This window comes from Microtus ochrogaster, chromosome 4, assembly GCF_000317375.1.
Source record: "Microtus ochrogaster isolate Prairie Vole_2 chromosome 4, MicOch1.0, whole genome shotgun sequence".
NCBI classification, from domain to species: domain Eukaryota; kingdom Metazoa; phylum Chordata; class Mammalia; order Rodentia; family Cricetidae; genus Microtus; species Microtus ochrogaster.
This window is the reverse complement of record NC_022011.1, coordinates 48,324,153-48,346,090: the sequence shown is the minus strand read 5'-3', so window position 1 is coordinate 48,346,090 and position 21,938 is coordinate 48,324,153. Positions and strand designations below refer to the sequence as shown.

General features: G+C 46.8%; 2 protein-coding genes and 1 non-coding gene across 4 annotated transcripts in view; 2 read left to right on the top strand and 1 right to left on the bottom strand.

Annotated features, from left to right (window-relative positions):
- Ak8 (adenylate kinase 8) overlaps positions 1–5,153 on the top strand; it is a 120,213-nt gene extending 115,060 nt beyond the window's left edge. For both annotated transcript variants that reach the window (XM_005346183.2, XM_026778594.1), the window contains 2 exons: positions 659–739; positions 4,809–5,153. In XM_005346183.2, coding sequence (XP_005346240.1) covers positions 659–739; positions 4,809–5,046 — 319 coding nt within the window. In that variant the 3' untranslated portion in view covers positions 5,047–5,153. The remainder of the gene's footprint in view (positions 1–658; positions 740–4,808) is intronic.
- Positions 5,154–14,212: 9,059 nt separating this feature from the next.
- Positions 14,213–21,938, bottom strand: part of Gtf3c4 (general transcription factor IIIC subunit 4) — a 29,304-nt gene continuing 21,578 nt past the window's right edge. Inside the window, exons 4-5 of the mRNA XM_005346182.2 lie at positions 20,373–20,461; positions 14,213–18,481 (exon numbers count right to left, since the gene is read on the bottom strand). Coding sequence (XP_005346239.1) covers positions 18,417–18,481; positions 20,373–20,461 — 154 coding nt within the window. The 3' untranslated portion in view covers positions 14,213–18,416. The remainder of the gene's footprint in view (positions 18,482–20,372; positions 20,462–21,938) is intronic.
- On the top strand, positions 19,187–19,305 carry LOC113455964. The gene has a single exon (XR_003376863.1). It is a non-coding gene; the product is annotated as a 5S ribosomal RNA (ribosomal RNA).

The window sequence follows — 21,938 nt, the reverse complement described above, 5'->3', positions numbered from 1 at the left end:
CTTGGTTGGGTCTGCGTCCTTCACCAGGCCCCATAGCCAGGGGAGCCCTGAGCCTAGCCTCTTCACAGCCAAGCCACAGGTACAAAAGAGCCAGAGGGAAAAGGTGTCTCTCAGCTAACAGGAATGGAGCACGGCCAGTCCAGGTAGGGTCTAAATAGCCATCCTCAGCTGTCTCAGGAAGCTGGGGTAGACCTTCTGCTCCCTGAAACACACATGCACACATGTGGAGAATCATGCCAACCTTGGAGGTAAGTGAATGACAGCAGGGAGGCCACATGGGCAGACACTAAGGGCAGGAGGCAGCAGGTGGAAGGGGACAAGGGTGGCCAGGGAACTTGGTTGTGGCTTCTGTGAGGAGGCAGTGTAGGCTCCAGAGTGGCCAGTGGTTGATTCCGGAAGGCTCTGGTCACCCTAGTATCTGGCATTGGGGTATTACTGGACTGAAGAGTGGGTTTGCTAGGGAAGGAGGGTGGGGCTCCAGACTCTAGGTGGGTTTGCCATGTACCTGGAAGTCATGTTGACAGGTCAGCTTTTGATATCTCTAGTGTCAGCCAGGGAAGGGGAGGAATAATCTCCCTAGGATTAGTAGGCCCATGCTGTCAAAGCATTGCCAGGTTCAGACAGGAACAAACATGGCTCCTGCGGTCTCTCTCTGCAGGGTGTTCTTCCTGAATGTGCCATTGGATTCCATCCTGGAGCGAATGACGCTGAGAAGGACTGACCCTGTCACAGGAGAAAGGTTGGTCAGGCCTTACTGGTGGCTGGTCATGGTCATGGAGGGCTGTTGGTGGCCAGGTCCCCTGCGAAGCCACCTCTCCGCGAAGGTGCTCAGTGCTATGTGGACCTGCTTCAGAATAGCACTGACTACTATGGATAGAGGCTAGAAGCAGGTTTGTTTTCTGCGTTCTTCTGGGCCCCCTGTCTGCAAGAGTGAGGGAAGGAAGGTACCAGGCCCTGCAGCACCACACAGGTTAAGTGTCTGGCCACTGTGTTCCTAGCCCCCAGCTGGACTCCCACTTCAGAAATGACTGCACCAGATGGGCAGCCTGTTAGCACTTAACAAATAGTGCTTGGAAGGATAGAAAAAGAACAGATGAAGCTGGGGAGATTTCAGGTGGTAGAGCGCTTGCCTTGCAAGCACGAGGACCTGAGTTCAGTCACTAGAACACACACACACATAAAAAAAACAAACTCTTTGTGGCGGCGTAAGCCTTTAATCCCAGCCCTTGGGAAGCAGAGGCAGGCGGATCTCTGACTTTGAGGCTAACCTGGTCTACTTAGGAAGTTTCAGGACAGCCAGGGCTACATAGAGGAAATCCTATGTGATGGCCTTTCTTCCTTCCTTCCTTCCTTCCTTCCTTCCTTCCTTCCTTCCTTCCTTCCTTCCTTCCTTTCTTTCCTTTTTTTTTTTTTTTTTTTTTTAGGATTTATTTATTATATATAGTGTTCTGTCTGTCTGTATGCTTGCTGGCCAGAAGAGGGCACCAGATCTCATTACAGATGGTTGTGAGCCACCATGTGGTTACTGGGACTTGAACTCAGGACCTCTGAAAGAGCAGTCAGTGCTCTTAACCTCTGAGCCATCTCTCCAGCCCCGGATGGCTTTTCTTTGGTTGTCAACTTGACTACATCTGGAATTAACTAAAACCCAAGAAGCTGGGTATGCCTGTGATGAACTAACTTTCTTTCTTTCTTTCTTTCTTTCTTTCTTTCTTTCTTTCTTTCTTTCTCTCTCTCTCTCTCTCTCTCTCTCTCTCTCTCTCTCTTTCTTTCTTTCTTTCTTTTTTTCTTTTTTCTTTTGGTTTGGTATGGTTTTGAGACAGCATTTCTCTGTGTAGCAGCCCTAGCTGTCCTGGAACTCACTCTGTAGACCAGGCTGGCCTTGAACTCACAGAGATCTGCCTGCCTTTGCCTTTCCAGTGCTGGGAACAATGGGGTACACTGCCATGCCCAGGGTTTCTCTGTGTAGTTTTGAAGCCTGTCCTGAAACTTGCTCTGTAGACCAGGCTGATCTTGAACTCACAGAAATACACTTGTCTCTGCCTCCTGAGTGCTGGGATTAAAGGTGTGCGCCACCACTGCCCGGATACAGATATTTCCTTAATTAAATCATTTGAAATGAGAAGATTCACTCCTTTTTTGTTCATTTTTTTTGTTTGTTTTTTGAGACAGGGTTTCTCTGTGTAGCCCTGTCTGTCCTAGAACTTGCCCTGTAGGTCAGATTAGCCTTGAACTCAGAAATCTACCTGCTTCTGCCTCCCAAAGGCTGGGATTAAAGTGTGTGCCAGGAATGCCCAGCAGAAGACCTACTTCTAATCCAGATCTTGAGAGATGAGAAGATCCACCTTTAGTCTGGCCCCCACCTTCTGCTGGCGGCCTATACAAAGGACATGGAAGAAGGAAGCTTGCTCTCTTTGCCAGCTTGTTCTTGCTCTTCCTGGCAAGCCCATTCCTTCATTGGTATCAGAGTCTATGTCTTTGGGTTTCTGGCATATACTGAACACCAACTGAGATATGCATTCTCAGGGACTGAAAAACTAATGAGTTCTTGGACCTTCTGTTAATGGACAGTCATTGTTGGACTAGCTGGACCACAGCTTGTAAGTCATTCTAATAAATCTCACATTCATTCTATTAGTTCTGTTCCTCTGGAGAACCATGACAAATAGAGATTTGGGTACCAGGAGTGGGGTCTGGAACAGGAGAAAGCTCTTCAACAGGTCCAGGATGCTGACCATTTGGCTGCTCTACCATTTGAACCTTATGATTCAGCAGACCGGATGGTACTTGAGGTGTCAGTGACAGATAGGGATGCTGTTTGGAGCCTTTGGCAAGCTCTTCTGTGAATCATAGAAGAGACTTTTGGGATTTTGGAGCAAGTCTCTACCATTGTCTGCAAACAACTATTCTCCCTTTAAGAGACAGCTTTTGGCCTGCTACTGGGCCTTAGTGGAAATTGGACATCTGACAGCTGGCCACCACGTTGCCATTTGACCTGAGATGCCCACCATGAGCTGGGTGTTATCTGTGACCCCACCACATCATAAAGTTGGACATGCACAGCTGCAATGGAAGTAGTGTACAAGTGGTTGGGCCTGAGTAGGTCCTGAAGGCACAAGCAAGCTACACGAAGGAGTGGCCCAAATGCCTATGGTTTCTACTCCCATTACAATGCTGTCTGCTGCCAAGCATGTATTGGGGACCAGCCTAGACAAAAATACCTCTTGCCAGGGTAGGAGCATGGGAATCAGAAAAATAAGTAAAGAGTACAAAGACATGAGTTAAATAATAAAACAGAAAATATAGGATAGTACCGGGAGGGAGTTCCGGTGAATTCTGAAAATCACCTGCATTTAATTTTCCATATGCTTTTATACCCTAATACGAAAGGGGGAAGAAGGCAACAAAATTTTTTAACACAATACAAAGGACAACTCAGTTAATTGCTTCAACACTTTGAGACATCAAGTCATTAGTATTCTGTTGTTTGGGCAGTGAGGCCACCCTAGAGCAAGTATCCTGAAAGCAACCACTCCCCAGGTAACCTCCTATTACAAATGGAAGAGCAGAAGTATGCTTGAATATCCTGACCGTCTGTCAGGGTGGAGTGAATCTACCTGTATGAGCCATCTAATGTCAAAAGAACCAAGTACATCCTGAGTCAGGATGTGTAGCCCTGATTATTGCCATCAAGTCTGATCAACCTCCAAACTCTCTGACCATCAGACAAGGTGGAAGTAGGTTACATTTTTGGGACTCCACAAGCATGCACCTGCAACCTCATGGGGTGTTCCCTATGATCGGTTGACTGAGAAAGAGAAGACCAGGGCCTGGTTTATTGATGGGTCTACACACTATGCAGGCCCCACCCAGAGGTGCACAGCTGCAGCACTACAACCCCTTTCTGGGACAACCCTGACAGATACTGGTGAAGGGGAATCTTCACAGTGGGGAGAGCTTTGGGCAGTACACATGGTCACACAGTTGGCTTGAAAGGAGAGATAAACCAGATGTATGATTGGTCACTGATTCATGGGCTGTAGCCAACGGATTGGCTGGATGGTCAGGGACTTGGAAAGGCCATGACTGGAAAATTGGTGAGAAAGACATCTGGGGAAGAAGTTTGTGGACAGATCTCTCCCAATGGGCAAAGGATGCGAAGATACGCGTGTCCCCTGTAAATGCTCATCAGAAGGTGGCTTCAGCTGAGGAGGAGTTCAATACAGTAATCAAGTAGTTAGCATGACCCATTCTGTGGACAGTCAGCCTCTTTGCCCAGCCACTCCTGTCATTGCCCAATGGCCATGGTGGCACAGATGGGGGTTATGCGTGGGCTCAATAACATGGACTGTCACTCACCAAGGCTGACCTGGCTACAGCTGCTGCTAGGAGCCAGATCTGCCAGCAGCGGAGACCAATATGTGACAGAGCAGGATGAGGGGGGATTGGTAGGGGCAAAGGTAGGGAAAAGAAAAGAAGGAAAGAACTTGGGGTTTTGTTTGTTGTTTTGTGTCCAGCTCTGGCTGACCTGGAACATGTAGAGATCTGCCTGCCTGGGCCTCCTGAGTTCTGAGATAAAGGGGGAAACTGGCTCTTACTGGCTCTTACTCTCTTTATATTCTGTCCTGCTGGCTGACCTCTGCCCTCTCTTTGAGCTGGGACCACATCTTCAAGTCCCAGAGGCCCGAGGCCAGTCCAAGATGCGCCCCACTGGTCCACGAGTGATGGTCGTGCCTGGTGGTAATGGTGCCCTAGCGCGGTCGACATGCTGAGGCCTGAGAGCCCCCGTGTCATCTGTTTCCTCCTAGGTTCCATCTCATGTATAAGCCTCCTCCCACCATCGAGGTCCAGGCCCGTCTCCTGCAGAACCCCAGGGACTCAGAGGAGCACATCAGGCTCCAAACAGACCTCTTCTACAGGAACTGCGGCGACCTGGAGCAGTACTATGAGCGGGCCATCACTGTCAATGGAGACCAGGACCCATACACAGTCTTCGAGTACATAGAGAGCGGGATCATTAATCCTCTGCCCAAGAAAGTGACCTGATGTGTGCAGAGCCAGGAGCAAGCCCTGGAGACCCTAGAATCCCCAGCCCACAACCTTTGGCAGGCGTCCCCCCTGCCTCTGACCAATAAAGATACTAGGCACAACCTCAGGTCGCCTTCTTATGGAGTCTGAGAACACAGGACAGAGGAAGCCCATATGGGGATAAGGTGGAATGCTGGATGCTAGGCCTCCCTCTAAAGTCAGATGTGGATGAAACTCACCTTGAGCAGCAGCATCATCTCACTGTGGGTAGCTGGGTGAATGCAGTGGTCATGTTCTATAGAGGAATGGAACCAACAGCATGAATATATATATGTATATATATACATATATATTTAATTATTATGTATAGTGTTTTGTCTGCATGTGTGCCTGCACACCTCATTACAGATAGCTGTGAGCCACATGTGGTTGCTGGGAATTGAATTCAGGTCCTCTGGAAGAGCAGTCAGTGCTCTTAACCTCTGAGCCATCTCTCCAGCCCCATGGGCATATATTTTAAAAGACTCTTAGTGATTGGCTTACGTGTCACTAGCTAGGCCAACAATGGCCATCTGCATGCTGGCGACTCTGAGAACCTCATGAGGAACGCTTAGTCCCCAGGGCTAGATCATCTAGATGTCTAAGTCTGGTGCTGGCAGCAGGGAGGATTCGTGGAGTCACTGACTGGTCTTTAGTCCGCACTGGAAGGTTGGAAAGTCTAGATTCTGATACTGTAGAGGATGGTATGAGCAGCCACAACAGAGCAGATGCATCCAGGGCCTTCCCACTCCGGGGGAGGCCCTTCCCTCCTCAGCTCATCCTCCCAGACAGACATGCCTTTTCATTGATCCTAGGTCCTGTCAAATTGACAACCAAGTTTAGCCACCACAGAGTTAAACTCACTCTTTACTGCCTAACTGTCCCTTGCTAGCAGGTACAGTGATAAATACAGCCGCCTCTCAGTAACCCAAAGGGTCCAGTGTGGTGATAGGCAGAGCCCTCAGTCCAGTGAGGACCACATGCCAAGCTCTGCTTTAGAGCTTCGGCACTGAGCTAGGCACAAGGCACCACCTGTAGTCCAGCACTTGGGAGATGGAGACAAGAGGATCAGGAATTCAAGGCCAGCCTCCTGTTTATGGTTTAAGGTCATTCTGTACTGCCAGGAAACTCTGTCTCAAAAAGAAAGTGAGAGCCAGGTGATGGTGGTGGTGCACGTCTTTAATCCCAGCACTCAGGAGGTAAAGGCAGGCAAATCTCTGGGAGTTTGAGGCCAGCCTGGTCTATAGGGTTGCAGGGCTGCTGAGTCACCAATCATCCCCTGCCCTCTGTATAGCCTGCAGACCCCGCAGGGGGAGCCAGGACAGGGTTTGAATGTGCGACTGCGGCTCCTCCCATCATCTCATCCTTCAGGATGTTCCCAGTCAGGTGGGTCCTTAGGTGTCCCCCCACACCTGTCATGAAGACTGACCTGAGATACAGGATCCCTGGGACCAGGTGGACCTCAGATTCTAGCACTTAGGGCTCTGGGAAGCTCAGGGATCCTGGGACCGTTGCCCAGAGGCTCCTCTAGCTTAGGACAGCTCAAAGTCCATTTTGCAGAGCTCACCCCTGGGCCTGCCCCACTTCAGGGCAGGTCTGGAAGTTGCTTCTTGTGCATCCTGCCTCCTGGGCCTCCCCTCTCTGCTGAGTGCCTCAGCTCCCATTTCCCTAGGCTGTCAGACCCTGAGCGCCTACAGATCTCCACTAGGGGTCTCTCCACCAAGGTTCCCTAGTACCCTCCTTGACAGTACACACCCGTTTCAGCACATGTCTAGCTTGCCAGGGCTCCCTGCAAGGTGCTAGAAGGGACTATTTCTAGAGTCACAGAAAGAAGCAAAGTGACCTGGAAGGTGTGTCCTGCAACTCAAACCAACACATAGCCAAGATGGCCTCTGTATGTGTTTTGTATGGGTATTTTGTCTACATAGTGAGCTCCAGAACAGCCCCGCTTCATAGTAAGACTGTCTTAGCTATGGTTACTATTGCTGTAAAGCTGGGGAAGGAGCTGAGACTTCTATATCTGGAACTGCAGACAACAGAAGGGGACTTTGAGTCACACTGGACATAGATTGAGCATAAGACACCTCAAAGCCAGCCTCCACAGTGACATACTTCCTCCAACAAGACCATGCCTACTCCAACAAGGCCACACTATAGATGGAAGTTTCTGTCCTGCCCGGTCCCCCAGCCATTCAGTCCCAAATAAACACACAGAGGCTTATATTAATTACAAACCATTTGGCCTATTGTTCAGGCTTATTACTAACTACCTCTTACAACTTAAATTAGCCTATAATTTTTATTTATTTTTAGCCACGTGGCTTGGTATCTTTTATCAGTAAGACATTCTCATCTTGCATCCTCTGCTTCTGGATGACAACTGCATCTCTGCCTTTCCTGTTCCCAGAATTCTCTTAGTCTGGTTGTTCTGCCTGTACTTCCTACCTGGCTACTGGCCAGTCAATGTTTTATTAAACCAATACGAGTGACAAATCTTTACAATACACAAGAGCATTATCCTATAGCACCACACCTTCTAATAGTGCCACTCCCTATGGGCCAAGCATTCACACACACGAGTCTGTGAGGGCCATACCTGTTTAAACCACCACGGCTCATCTAGTTCAGGCTGGTCTTGAACTTCCTTTGTAGTCAAGGATGACTTTGAACTTGTGATCCTCCTGCCTATACCTCCTTCCTAAGTACTGGGATTCATGTGTGCATCACCATATCTGGATCTGAAGTAAACAGAAGAGACCCATGTCCCACACTGTGTGTAGCTTGAGCATATGAGACCTCAAAGTCCGCCCCCACAGTGACACACTTCCTCCAACAAGGCCACACTTCCTCCACACCTCCTAATAGTGCCACTCCCTAGAGGCTAAGCATTCAAACACATGAGAATGCACTCTGCCAGCTGAGACACATCTCCAGTCCAGCAAATGCTTATTGAGCCATGTTCCAGCACTAGGGAGAGAGCAGAGGAAAAAGGGCAGAGTTTCCAGGCTCATGTGACTGGCATTTATTGTAAAGAGATAGCAAAAGTGTGTGTGTATGTATGTGTGTGTGTGTGTGTGAGAGAGAGAGAGAGAGAGAGACAGAGAGAGAGAGAGAGACAGAGAGAGAGAGAGAGACAGAGAGAGAGAGAGAGAGAATATCATTTCTGACAGCCCCTGAGAACCATCTCACCCATGGTCTCATTAAATACTCACATCCTCTCATCAGGCTTACTTGGTTTTACCTAGGGCTGTCAGTCAAAGTTCCTGAGCACTTTGGTAGGATTATGGCTAGTCTAGCGGTGTTCCCAGGGGATGGGGAAAAAAGGCAATTTAAATGCAGCCACATTCCTATGAGACCCCCATAGAAGGCAAAGGTGGCTTAGATGTTGAGTTTTAAGGCACATAAAGAGGTTTAGGGGCATAAAAAAAAGCCATATAGTTGACCACAGAATAAACTTCCATATTTTAAAAACATAGGTATCTTTCATTATTGAAATATGTTCCTTGCTTTAAAAAAATACAGTGACAGAAAGCAAAATGCCCATCTTCCCTCTGACCAAACCTTCAATGGCCTCCTGGGCCTGCCCCACTTCGGGGCAGGTCTGGAAGTTGCTTCTTGTGCATCCTGCCTCCTGGGCCTCCCCTCTCTGCTAAGTGCCTCAGCTCCCATTTCCCTAGGCTGTCAGACCCTGAGTGCCTCCAGATCTCCATGCCATGAGAATCTTAAGTTTGTTTCAGTGGCTAAGTTAGCAGCTACACATCCCAATTTTCCTCACAGCTAGAGAACATGCTTCTAGCCAGTAAGCCATTTCAGGAAGGCTGCTCTTTTTCTCATTACCAGAGCACTGGGCACGGTAATACGTGCCTGCAATCCCAGCCTTGGGGAGGTGGAGGCTGAAGGATTCTGCATTCAAGGCCAGTCTCAGACAGTGAGACCACTGTCTCCAAAACAAACCGTTATGTGGGGGAGGGGGAGGGCACGCCTTTAATCCCAGCAATCAGAAGGCAGAGGCAGGCAAATCTCTGTGAGTTCGAGGCCAGCCTGGTTGACAGAGTGTCTCGAAAAGCAAGTACAAAAAAACCAGAACTGGTGACTGGTGGGATTCATTGTGTACTCCTGGAAGGTGTGGACATCAATTCCCTGCAACACCTTAAGCCGTGTGCCCGACCTGGGTCTGAACCTTTCTAGGGTTTCTGTGCTGATCATCCACCTGGAGCCCTAGGCTGTGAGGAGCAGTGGGCAGCGTCTCAACAAGAAGAACCAGCTTCTTCAGGCTGCTCACATAGAATGAAGATCATCAGCTCATGGGGAATCCTTCAGGCCTTCAATGTTGGATTGAGATGGCTGGGGCAGTCAGCCTTGGGGAAGGAGCAACTATTTGCTCCTTGTTCTTTCCAGTGTGAGTCAGCCATTGTTGGGACTACTCTGGCCATTTCATGTAAATCAGTCTAATAAATCCTCTTTTAGCTGGGCGGTGGTGGCACACGCCTTTAATCCCAGAACTGAAAGACAGAGGCAGGTGGATCTCTGTAAATTCAAGGCCAGCTTTGTCTACAGAGTGAGTTCCAGGGCTGGCTCCATAGCTACTGAGAAACCTTGTCTCAAAAAACCAAAAAATCCCCACCTCTTTTAATATATATGCATATATATTAATATATAAACATACACACATAAATTATGCAACTATAACATATATGCTATATATGTATTATGCATGCATTATGTGGCATATAATAAATTGCATAAAATATGCATAATCTATTACACATGTGATATAATTACATATTATATAATAGATATTTGTATATAATACATATAAATATATTGATATACAATTAAATATAATACTATGAATATGTATTAAATATGTTAAAAGAGGATGTATTATACTGTATATTTACTGTTACATAGTAAATATTTATTATATATATATTTATTCTATTGGTTCTGCCTTTAAAGCCCTAATAGTTGTGCTGAGATAGATCAGCTGGTAAAGTGCTTTCCTTGCAAATCCAAGGGCCTGAGTTTTATTGCCAAAACTCATTTTAGAAAAAACCAGGTGCAGTGGCCTATGCCTGTATTCCCAGCACTGGGACAAATCCCTGGGGTTTAGTGGCCCAGCCAGCCAAACCTGCTTGGCCAGCTCCAGACTGGGAAATGAGCATAAAGTGTTTTTAAGCCCTTGGTCTCCCCATTATGTTTAAAATAATAATAATAATAATAATAATAATAATAAAAATAATAAAATACCCTCATGGCCCACCTATGCATCTCACCCCTAAGGACACCAGGATCTATTGGGCCAGGCTAGATGCTACAGCACTTAGCTGATGTGGGAGCCCCTCTGTGTGCTGTGATTACCATTGATTAATAAAGAACTGCTTTGAGCCTAGAGCAGGGCAGAGCAGAGGTAGGCAAGGAAAACTAAACTGAATGCTGGGAGAAGGCAGAGTGAGATGCCATGCAGAGACGAAAAACGAGCTGCCAGCTGGAACCTTGCCATAGGCCACGAGCCTCATGGTACAATATAAAATAATAGAAATGGGTTAATTTAATATGTAAGAGCTTGTTAGGAATATGCTATAGTGATTGGCCAAGCAGCAATTTAATTAATACAGTTTCTGTGTGGTTATTTCAGGAGTCTGGGCAGCCGGGAAGCGAACAAGCAGCCTCCTACAGCACTGAACCTCCTGAGAACCCTTGGTTACCTTCTCATTTGAGGGCCACCACCTGTCCTCTGCTATCCCAGAATCATCTCGAGGGACACAAGGGAATCTCTTTCTTGCCTCATGGTTACTGACCTCTTACTGTCTCTCCTGGGTTGGAGCACAGCACCATCGGCCTCTCCCTGACCCATGCCTGGCCCTGGCTTTTGCCAAGGTTCTCTGTTGTCTCTGGAAAAGACAGCCACTGGTCATCTGCCTCTCTGGCAAAGGAGCATCTAGGCCCCTCTCTCAGCATTGCAATGAGGCAGCACTGGTGTCTGTGTCACTGTGGCTGCCTTAGGATCTGAGTCTGCACTAGCCACATCCTGTGCTGTCCTTCCTCCCCTTTCAAGGCTTGTCACTGGTTAGTGACTATCCAGTCTGTTCCCTGACCCCACTCCTGGAGCTGGGACTGCAAACACATTTTGTTGTTCTTGTTGGCAGTGCTTGGGATTGAACCCAAGGCCTTGTGCTTGCTGAGCAAGTACCAATGAGCTACACTCCAGTCTCTGAGACTAAAAAGGACTGAATTTCTGGCTTGGGGGACGGAGAGGAGAGGAGAGCCTCTGGAGAGATGTCCTGTGATGGCAGGTGCTCTCCATCCTTAAAGGGGAGCCATGTCTACTAGAGCATGGGATTGGGTGTTTTCAACAGCACCCAGCTGGATCTCAGCACCCTCACTCATCAGGTCTGATGGGTCTGGAAAGCCTTAGCTGTGCCTCAGCTCTAGGACGTACACAGGTTTTTTTGGGACCTGCCACTGCCTAGTGAGGAAATCCCAGTCCTCTTCTGAGGCTACTGATGGTGTCAATAGCTTTGGTAAAACCTTTGCTCCCTGCTTGCCTTACACTTGGATGCAGGTGGTTAGGATATGGACAGTTAATGTGGAAGGGAATCCAAGCAGAAAGCCAGCCATGGAAGGAGATCACTGTGCGCCCGTGGAAGGACTCACTTCCTCCCTTTTGAAGGTTAATTGAGTTCTGCTGAGGAGATTCCAGTGCAGTGGACTACAGCCTGCTGTATCCCTGAGGGAACCAGCGAGAGGCTGAGACAGCTGTGTGGAGGCTGATACTCCCAGCAGGAACAATGGACATTCCAAGCAGCTGCACAGATCAGGCTGGGCACACAAGCAGAGGCTTCAGAGAACATGGACATGGGGTCTGAGCTTATCGGTGGGCAGTTGTAAAATCAGAGGCTACAGAAGCAGATGGATGGCTATCAAAGAACTGTACTGGCTGTCAGGCTCCCCCTAAACCCACAGGAGTCCTCCAGGTAAGTCTGCTGCTAATGATGGGGCTAACCCAGCACAAGGGGCCAGCTGGCACATCCACTACCTGGTGCTTCACCGAGAGCGTGTTCCCAGTATCATTTTTCCTGGACAAGTACTATTTAACTGGCATTGTTAACAGTCAGGGGCCTAGGCCAGCAAGACGAGTTAAGTGGATAAAAGCCCTTGTCACACGCAGGCTCCCAGACAACCCAAGTGAGGTTCAACACCTAGAACTCACAAAAAGGTAGAAGAGAACCAACTCCACAAAGTAGTCTTTTGGGTTCTACATCTCTCTCTCCAATCATATGCACATGGTAATTTATTAAAAACAACCTGGGATCTGGGACATGGGATGTTACAGCTCGGTGGTTGCTGGCCAGGCATGTGAGTCTCTGAGTGGCTCAATCCTCTCAGCACCACCCCTTCTTAAAAAAACATTGACGCTTTAACCTATTGGCGAATGAACTCACTTCCCTTACATCCCTGAAGTTTCTCCGGGAATAAGCTATTGTGGTGGCTAATCATGGTTGTCAACTTGACACATCTGGGAAGAAGGCATCTCAATTGAAAAGTGGCTTCTGCCAGGTGGTGGTAGCACACGCCTTTAACCCCAGCACTTGGGAAGCAGAGGCAGGGGAATCTTTGAGTTTGAGACCAGTCTGACCTATAGAGCAAGTTTCAAGACAGCTAAGACTTCACAGAGAAACCCTTGTCTCAGAAAAACAAAAGAAAAAAGTTGCTTTCATTGGATTGGTTTAATAGCTGTCTGTTGAGCATGGTCTTAATGGCTAATTGCTGTAGGAGGGTTCAGACCACCGTGGGCTGGGGAACCTGAGCTGAAAGAAACACAGCTGAACAAGTCAGTAAGCAGTGAGTTTCTGCTTTAAACTTTTTTTTTTAAATATTTATTTATTTATTATGTATACAGCATTCCTTTCATGTATGCCTGCAGGCTGGAAGAGGGCACCAGACCTCATTACAGATGGTTGTGAGCCACCATTTGGTTGCTGGGAATTGAACTCAGGACCTTTGGAAGAGGCATCTCTCCAGCCCCTGCTTTAAACTCTTGCTTCCTTTGATGATGGACTATAACCTGTCCCTGAAAGCTAAAACACACCCTTTCCTCTCCAGGTTGCTTTGGTCATGGTGTTTATTGCAGCAACAGAAAGCAGCCTAGGATAGCAACATTTTTTTTTTTTTTAAAATTAAAATTTTATGTGTGTTGGTGTGAAGGTGTCAGATCCTCTGGAACTGGAGTTACAGACAGTTGTGAGCCGCCATGTGGGTGCTGGGAACCGAACCCCGGTCCTCTGGAAGAACACCTAGTGCTCTCAACCACTGAGCTGAATGGACACCAAGTCCCTGACAGAGGTGACTGGATTAAGAGGTATCTCAGCTTTGCTGTAAACCATGTGAACTACAGAAAATAGGCACACAATATACAAATACCTGTCATTTAAGTAACAGAGTGGCTGAGAGACTAGTGTGGCTCTGCATACAGAACTCAGAATGAGGTTGTTTCTGACTGCACCGCTGCTGAGACACGCAGCACTCCACAGTACAACGCTGACCTTACATACGAGCATCATTAGGGCTTTCAGGGTCCCAAAGCAGAGCACTCGAAGAGGGCTTTCATTGTAGCATAAGTGGCCCGCCAGCTACCTGGCAGGACATACCAGGGTCGCCAGAAGGACTGGATACACACATGAGCCTCCCAGATTAACAGTGGGGCTGGATACCGACAATGAGCATCCCCAAATTTCCACCTTTCCCTATCTTCCCAGTGTCAGACTTTTCCTGGGCACTGTGGTCTTTACCTTAGATATGAAATCAGAAACAGGGATAAGAGGTAGCATGGTCTTGTAAACCTCAGAGCCAGGGAAGAACCCTGCCTTCTCCTGTCTTAGTGGCCCTGTGGAGCTGACCATGAGGGACAGTGAAGGAGGGGGAGCCCCAATCACCAGCTCTCCAGCTCCAGTAGCTGAGAAGGCCCAGCCCTGGGGGAGCATACAGGCTAATTAGCACCACTACACCCTGGGGGAACAAATAATGGGCTTGTCTGGGTTGGCAGTTATTCTAAGCAAAATGTTATCATTCTTAGTCTTTAGCTGAAACCTTCAAAGTTACAATTGCTTAGATAGTAAGAATTAAAAAAAATGCTCTTTGCATAACCATAAAATTTTCTCTTTATTAAAAACAATCAGGTGTAAACATACAATCCAAAGCCAAGCACAAACTTTAGCACAAGCATCGGGTAAACAGAGGGTACAACCACTAAGCACAACAGACATCTGTTTGAACAAGTGTGATGCTCACACGCATGTCTTATCAATACAAATGTGAAATGAAGGCTTGGGAAACAGTTCATGGACACTTGGTTTTATATTAGTACCATACAGAGAGGCAGTGAGAACATGGGCACTCACCTATCCCGCCAGCCGAATGTAGACCTGGGCTGGAAACGTCGCAACGCCCTCACCAGCACCTCTTCTGCTGCACAATCTGGCCAGTGTTGGTTTTCTGAGGCAGGTTCTTTTTATACAGCTCTGGCTGGTCTTCAACTTGATCATCCTGCCTCAGCTTCCTGAGTATTTAGAACATAGGTGTATGCCATCATGCTGACTCACCCAATCAACTTTATGAAAACAACAGAACTTCATGACAGTGATGTAAACAGCCCTTCCTCTCCCTCAGCACTGAGGATGGAACTTGAGGCCTCAAGAGTGCTCCATCTACCGAGCCACACCCTCAGCCTTGAGATAAGGAACTTTTAACCTTAAAAACAAACAGGAGATCCAGAACTCCGAGGTGTGATCTGCTTAACCCAGAACCCCATATTTGCTTGAGAGCCTACAGAGTGATTGGGATGCATCCTCCTCCTTCTCTGCTCAGCTCAATGACCATGAAGGAATAGTTAGGCCTTGCTGGTGAACATCTGGCTCTTACTAAACTCATGACTGCATCAGCGTCTCTTCCCTCAACATAAACATGACTTTGAGGAATAAAACCCATGAACAGTGCCTTCTGCCTGCTACTCGGGCAGAGATGCCATGTCTGTAGGCAGCTAAAAGCAAGGCTACCTTGAGTGTGGTTCCATTTTTGACTGGCAGACACAAAGCAGATTTAACTTCAAGAACTCGTCAGCTTCAAGAGAGAGCAGTTGAGGGTCTAGTAAGAGCGTGAGGCACAGTCTAAAGCGTGTGGGGCACTGATGCTCCACAGTAACCAAAGCCAGACAACCCAAGGGGAAGGCAAGGCTGCCCTCTACCAGGACATACCACGAGTGGCTGCAAAGCCTGCCGGTGACTCCTGAAGTCTAAAGTGAAAGAGCTTTCAGTCTCTGATTGACTGTTGGGGGGGTGTCCATGCTGACTTGGAGTGCACTCCGTTCAGCTCAGAATAGAAAGCAACACTATGGTAGCAAAGAGCCCAGTCAGCTCTTTGATCACGAGATTCCCCACTGCTTCTTCTAGGAAGAATTACAACATGGCTTAGCCTTTAGAGATTTTATCACTATACATTTTTCTGGCCCTAAAAAGCATCCAGGGCTCCCAGACCAAGGCCGTGTTCTACCATCTGCACCGTATCTGATAATAATATAGCCAAGCAAATGATTAAACTTTCCCAATATAAGAGGCAGGGGCAGGCATATCTTTGAGTTCAAGGCCAGCCTAGTCTACAAAGGAAGTTCCAGGACAGCCAGGACTATTGCATAGTGAGACCCTGTCTCAAAAACAAAACAAAACCAACAGAAACAAAACTTTCCCAATCCAATTAACTTGCTAAGCTTGTTGCTAGGTCTAGCTTTCTACATAGACGTTGTTAAAAACCTGCTAGAGCCTAGGGGGACAAGAAGGAACGTGCTACATCTGACCACAGACTTCGAAGGTGCTCACGACAGCTTCTGGCAGATCTAGTAGTAGGTAAAGACAGTTTCAAGTCTAGGGGTGAACATATCAGGACTTCGGCATGAACACCAACTAGAACAAGCTACCCATTTCATACTTACACAATGACAGAAATAAATAAGCCCAGGCAGAGAAGACCTGATACATAGCAGTGTGGCAGATTGTGTGGTCTCTGTAGAGCCGGCTTCAGCCTTCTAAATGCATGGCAGCAATCGATGGCTAGTATTCCTCCCACGCTCAAACAGCTACCATGGCTGCAACTGAAAGCTCCCTCAACACCACATAGCACAGGCAAGTTCAAGCTGGAAGAGGCAACAACTACCAGACTCTGGTGTCACTCCCAGTCTCCCAAGGCCCCTCCATCAACCCTCCAGGGTCTTATATACTAACCCTTAGAGAAGAATTCAGAAGTGCTCTATGTAGGAGGCTGCCATCAATCCCAAATTCTCTTGTTCACCCTGCTCTGAAGATTAACATCGGTGTGTGGTGGGAGTTGGGAGGGAAGCATGCCTACTAGCTGTGGAGACACTTGGCTGTGGTAAGAATGCTGCTGGGCTAAGTCCCTTACTGAGCTTGTGTTCCAGTTGCCATCTTCCTGGACACAAGCACAGACCTTAGAAATTTCATTACTCCTAATTGTTAAAATTTCTAAAAACCGAGCAACTGCTTTAAACAATCAGTTAATTCAGCCTTCTAAATGCAGGGCAGCAATTCTATGGCTACTCATCCTCCCACGCTAAAACAGCTACCTCAACTCCACCTCGTAGCACAGGCAAGTTCAAGCTAGAAGAGGCAACTACAAGACCCTGGTATCACTCCCAGTTTTAAATGGTTAATAACCAAATTCCCCTGTGAAAACACCTAGGGAGTTTGATCCTAAAGAGCAAGAGAAAGAAAACTCGGCATGCGTGGTTGACAGAGTGGAGACAATTATCAATATCTCCACTCCTGCCATGTTTCCATGAAGAGTGACAGTTGTAGGCTGTGCTGCAGCCACGTATAGTCTGAATTGGGTCAGTCAGGGCTCTTTCTTTGCTGCCCCTCTGGTCTGGATAGACGCTGGTCTTACAGTCTGTCCCCAGTGTAGAGCTATTTTTTTGAGGCAGGAAGTATGGCAGGATGGCAGGTGGTCGCATCTCTCACTGTGGTACCTAAGTACCAAGACAGTATTTCTGAAGTGAGGACAGAACGTCTTTCACTATGGATATAAAATCAAGGCGGGAAGTATGTTAAAATAAAAGCAAGAAAGGATCATGAAGGAGCAAAGCATTTCATGTTGTATACTTTCCACCCTGCTTTCCAAAAACATGTAAAATTTCAGAATGTGCGTACTAAATCCAGTTCATTAGCACCAATCCCAGGAAACGTACTTTAAAAAACCAAAGACTATGGTTCCAGAATGCATTCAGGTCTGGTGAAGAACTAGCAGTCAAACAAGTGTGCGTGTCTCCTCTGTACGCCCACAGAAAAATACCTGTATTTCAAATATTAAGGCCCTTTGGCAGGAGAGAAATTCCTAGATTTGTCCACTTGAGCTGCATGTGCTTGCAGCAGAGCTCCAGAACCTCCAACTCCATGTTGCCACCTCTCTCCAGAAATCCGTAGGCCACCTTTCTCCCCAGATACTCAGTAAGACGTCTGACTCAGTCAATGTTAAAAATACTGAAGCTTCAATTTAATACTAAAAGAAGAAAATACTTCCCCTCTATGTACCAATATCTAGGTTACACACAGTTGGGGATAATGTGGGGCTGTGATTAGGAAAGGGGTACTCAATCTCTTCTGACATACTAAGGAACTGGGTCAGGAAATCTGATGACACAGGAGATAAAAATAAATGATAATTATTAACTTCTAATAGTCACCTGATCGTTTGATACAGCAAGATTGATTTTATTTCTTGGCTTCAAAAATATAGTTTTAGGAAAATGTATTCCATGTGTATGGAAACAAGTCAATGGGCAAATGAGTCTGCTGAGCAAACACCAGCCACACACAGCTTTAGACACTTTAAGATGTATTGGCACAGGGAGTATCACGTACCAACCAATTTAAGTCCTTTGGAGCCACAGGCAGTTCCAGACCAAAGCAAAATCTAAGTCACAGCAAGTTCCTCAGATTCTCTGGTAGAGCCCATTATGTCTCAAGGAGCAGAAGGCTTCTGCTCAACTGCTTTAGGCAAGACACTTGAAAAGTAAGTTGTCCTCATTGGGTGAGGAGCTGAGGGTGGCTAATGTTCACCTCAAAATGACTCAGACTCTCTACATGTAGTCATTTAAAAGATGACTTCAGTTCCTGAAGATAGTGTTTGTGCTGGCGAAATGAGCTCAAGGAAGACCTCCCTGCTTCCAGTCAGAAGAGTGTCTCTCCACTGCCCCGCACCAGGTCCTCCAGCACACCTGCTCCTCAGGCTCCAGGGCACTTTCTACACCCACGTTCATATTCCTCTATCCTCCTCACGAACACTCAGAAGACAGGAGAATCACAGAAAGGGCAAGGGCTCTGTAGCAACCGCTTAATCCAGTCAGGATCTGCAAAGGAAAGGCAGTAGGACAAGGGTCAGCCTCAGAAAAGGGGACAGGATTGAATGTGCGTATACTGTACTGTATGGCTAGGAGGCTCAAGGATCAATGTGTGACTCCCAAAACGACCTGGGATGAGATGAAGGCCCAGGCAATGGGGACTCTACAGGAAACCACCTGTGCAAGGCACGATGGTACACACCTTTAATCCCAGCACTCAGGAGCAGAAAGGACGATGTTTATGAATCTGAGGTCCAGTCTGGTCTACATAACAAGTTCCAGGACAGCCAGGAGTTCATATAGAGAGACACGGTCTCAAAAAAACCAACCAACCAAATATATCCCTTAACAAACAAAAAAGCCACAAGTGTTCAAGTTAACCAAGGACTATATTCACATGTTATTTTTTGTTTTTGAGACAAGGTCTTAACTACATAGTCCAGGCTAACCTTGACCACTCACTCGATCCTCCTGCCCTAGCCTCCCTGGTGCTGGGATTATAGCTACAAGTTATTATGCCCAGTTTGTAAATTATGAATAGTATGCTTTTGTAAAGGAACAGTAATACCAACTTTTCAGAAATGCTACCAGAGCAGAAAAGTAGACAATTAGTGACAACAGACCACTGCTGGCCTGTGAAACCTCTGCTCTATTCCAGTTCTACTCAGAACCCAGAGTCAAGGGTCAGGACTCTTGGTTTTAAACTCCCACCTTGTCTACGGCCATACCACCCTGAACGCACCCGATCTCATCTGATCTCGGAAGCTAAGCAGGGTCGGGCCTGGTTAGTACTTGGATGGGAGACCGCCTGGGAATACTGGGTGCTGTAGGCTTGTAAAAACAATCTTATTTTCCAACCCAGGACTCCTTATTTAGGGAGGAATATTATAGAAAAAAAAAAAAAAAAAAAAAAAAACCTCTCACCTTGCCAAAACATAAAGTCAACTGTAGTAACTGCTTAAGAACTCTCCAAATGTTTTAAACTAGGAGCAAGGTACAGACTCAGATGGAGAATTTTGTTCAACTAAAAGCAGATATGGAATCTAAGCTGCTGGGCTGGAGAGATGGCTCAGAGGTTAAGAGAACTGACTGCTGTTCCAGAGGCCCTGAGTTCCCAGCAACCACATGATGATTCACACCCATCTATAATGAGATCTGGTGACCAAAACACTATATACATAATAAATAAATTAATTAAAAAAAAAGAATCCAAGCTGCCAACATGCAACCTTGAGAGAATTAGCAAAAATAAGTACAAATTGAGTTTTAGGTACTCTTGTTTTCTGTTCATCAAAGCATGTCTTACTGGTTCATTTGGTTGGAGTGTAGGGTTAGTGAAGCTCACACGAACTGGCATTCTGTGACTATTAGACACCTGATCTCTTGTTTGTACCTATCTTTCTTTCTTTTTTCCCCCCAAAGACCGGGTTTCTCTGTGTAGCCCTGGCTGTCCTGGAACTCACAGAGATCCACCTGCCTCTGCTTCCCCAGTGCTGGGATTAAAGGTGTGCGCCACCACTGCCCAGCTCTGAGATCTTATTTTCTAGCTAGCACTCTCAGAAACAGAAATATGTGAAAGCACACAGATCAACCAGGAGCTAGTCCTCGATGGCTTCTAAAAGAGCAATACTGCACCAGCAGCAACAACAGTTTGTGTAAGAGCATCATCTGCAGAATGGCTACCCAAATATAACCCCTACATACTCCCTTGAGTGAGGCCCTCCCACTGGACTGAAGACCTTGTTGCAGAAGTAGATCAACAATAGCTCCCTATTCCATCATCAGCTGACATACAGCACACACATGCATTGTGAGTTCTGGGACCATTTGTTAACTGGTTCTGGCTTTTATGTGATGTGGAACCTGACTCCATCCCACCCAAGGCTAAGCCAGCACCTACCTTCTGGAGTAGGGTGCCGGGCAATGCTGTCATGAAGCAAACACCGTCGGTATATCAAGCTCTGGCAGGACTGGTAGGTTAGAAAGCACCTGAAAGACAGAGTCAAGTCAGAGGACGCTCCGTAGGCCCAACTGCACCAGAAAGCAGCAGGTGCTGAGGGAAACTCCCACAGTTATCAGGGCAATGCTTCCCTCTCTGCTGCCACCGTGTTCTGAAGTGACCAAGGTTTCTATGCAGTAAGTCACAGAAGTTCTAGGAAAGAGTTCAATCTGGTTCTCCCTAACTGCATTCTTGATATGTAAACACTCACATATCATATGCAAAGCCACTCATTAGGTTTTAAGATAAAGTATATGGACCATTTTTAAGAGCCCTCAGGCCAGCAGTTTTCAAGCTGTGGGTTGTTGCCCCAGGGAGTGTTGAACAGCCCTTTCACAGCAGTCACCTAAGATCACTGAAAAACATATTTACATTACAATTCACAAAAGTAGAAAATTGAAGTTATGAAGTAGCAATGAAAATAATTTTATGGTTGGGGTCACCACAACATGAGGAACTGTATTAAAGGTTCACAGCATTAGGAAGGTTGAGAACCACTGGTCTAGGGGCACCTTGAGGTACTGGAGCTGGAAAGATGGCTGTCAGGGTGAGAGTGCTTACTATGTAAGCATGAGGTCAGCCTGAGTTCAGATTCCAGCACCAAAGTAATAAGCCAGTTGTGTTCCTACTTGCATCTGTAGCCTAGTACAGAGCGGGCCCGAGACAGGAGAATTGCTGGGGCTTACTGGTTGCCAGCCTGGCAGAAAAATGTGAGGTCTAGTTCCAAAAGAGACTTTGTGTCGAAAGAATAAAGTGGAGTGTGATAGACCACACTCGATGTTCTTGTCTGGCACATCCGTCACACACAACACATGCGTACCTCTTTACGCATTAGATGAAATTAATGGCATTAAAAAGAAAAGAAACTAACAAACTAGTAAACGCCCAGAGGGTTCAATTCACTTCTGTCCAATGAGCATTCACTGAGCACCTACCAGAAGGCAAAAGGGTAGGAAGGGTATTAAGATGGAAGAGTGTATAGCAGTTTTTTTCTTTTCTTTCTTTCCTTCCTTCCTTCCTTCTTTTTTTCCCGAGACGAGCTTTCTCTCTGTTAAAGTCCTAGTTGTCCTGGAACTAGCTATTGTAGACCAGGCTGGCCTTGAACTCACAGAGATTTGCCTGCCTCTAGCTCTACCTCTCAAGTGCTGGGCTTAAAGGAGTGCACCACCACTGCCCACGGTGAGGTAGCAGTTTTCAAGTAAACAACTAAGGAGTAGAAAACAGAAGGTCGGGGGGAAGGGACTCTAAAGTTGACCTTGAGACTTAGGTATACAGCAAAAAAAAAAAAACAAAAAAAAAAAAAACAAAAACAAAAAACAAAAACAAAACAAAGAGTTCACAGTTCACCAGAGGGAAATTATACCAATGTATTTATTTTGGGCTCATCTTTTTTTTTTTTTTTTGGTTTTGGTTTTGGTTTTTCGAGACAGGGTTTCCCTGTGGCTTTGGAGCCTGTCCTGGAACTAG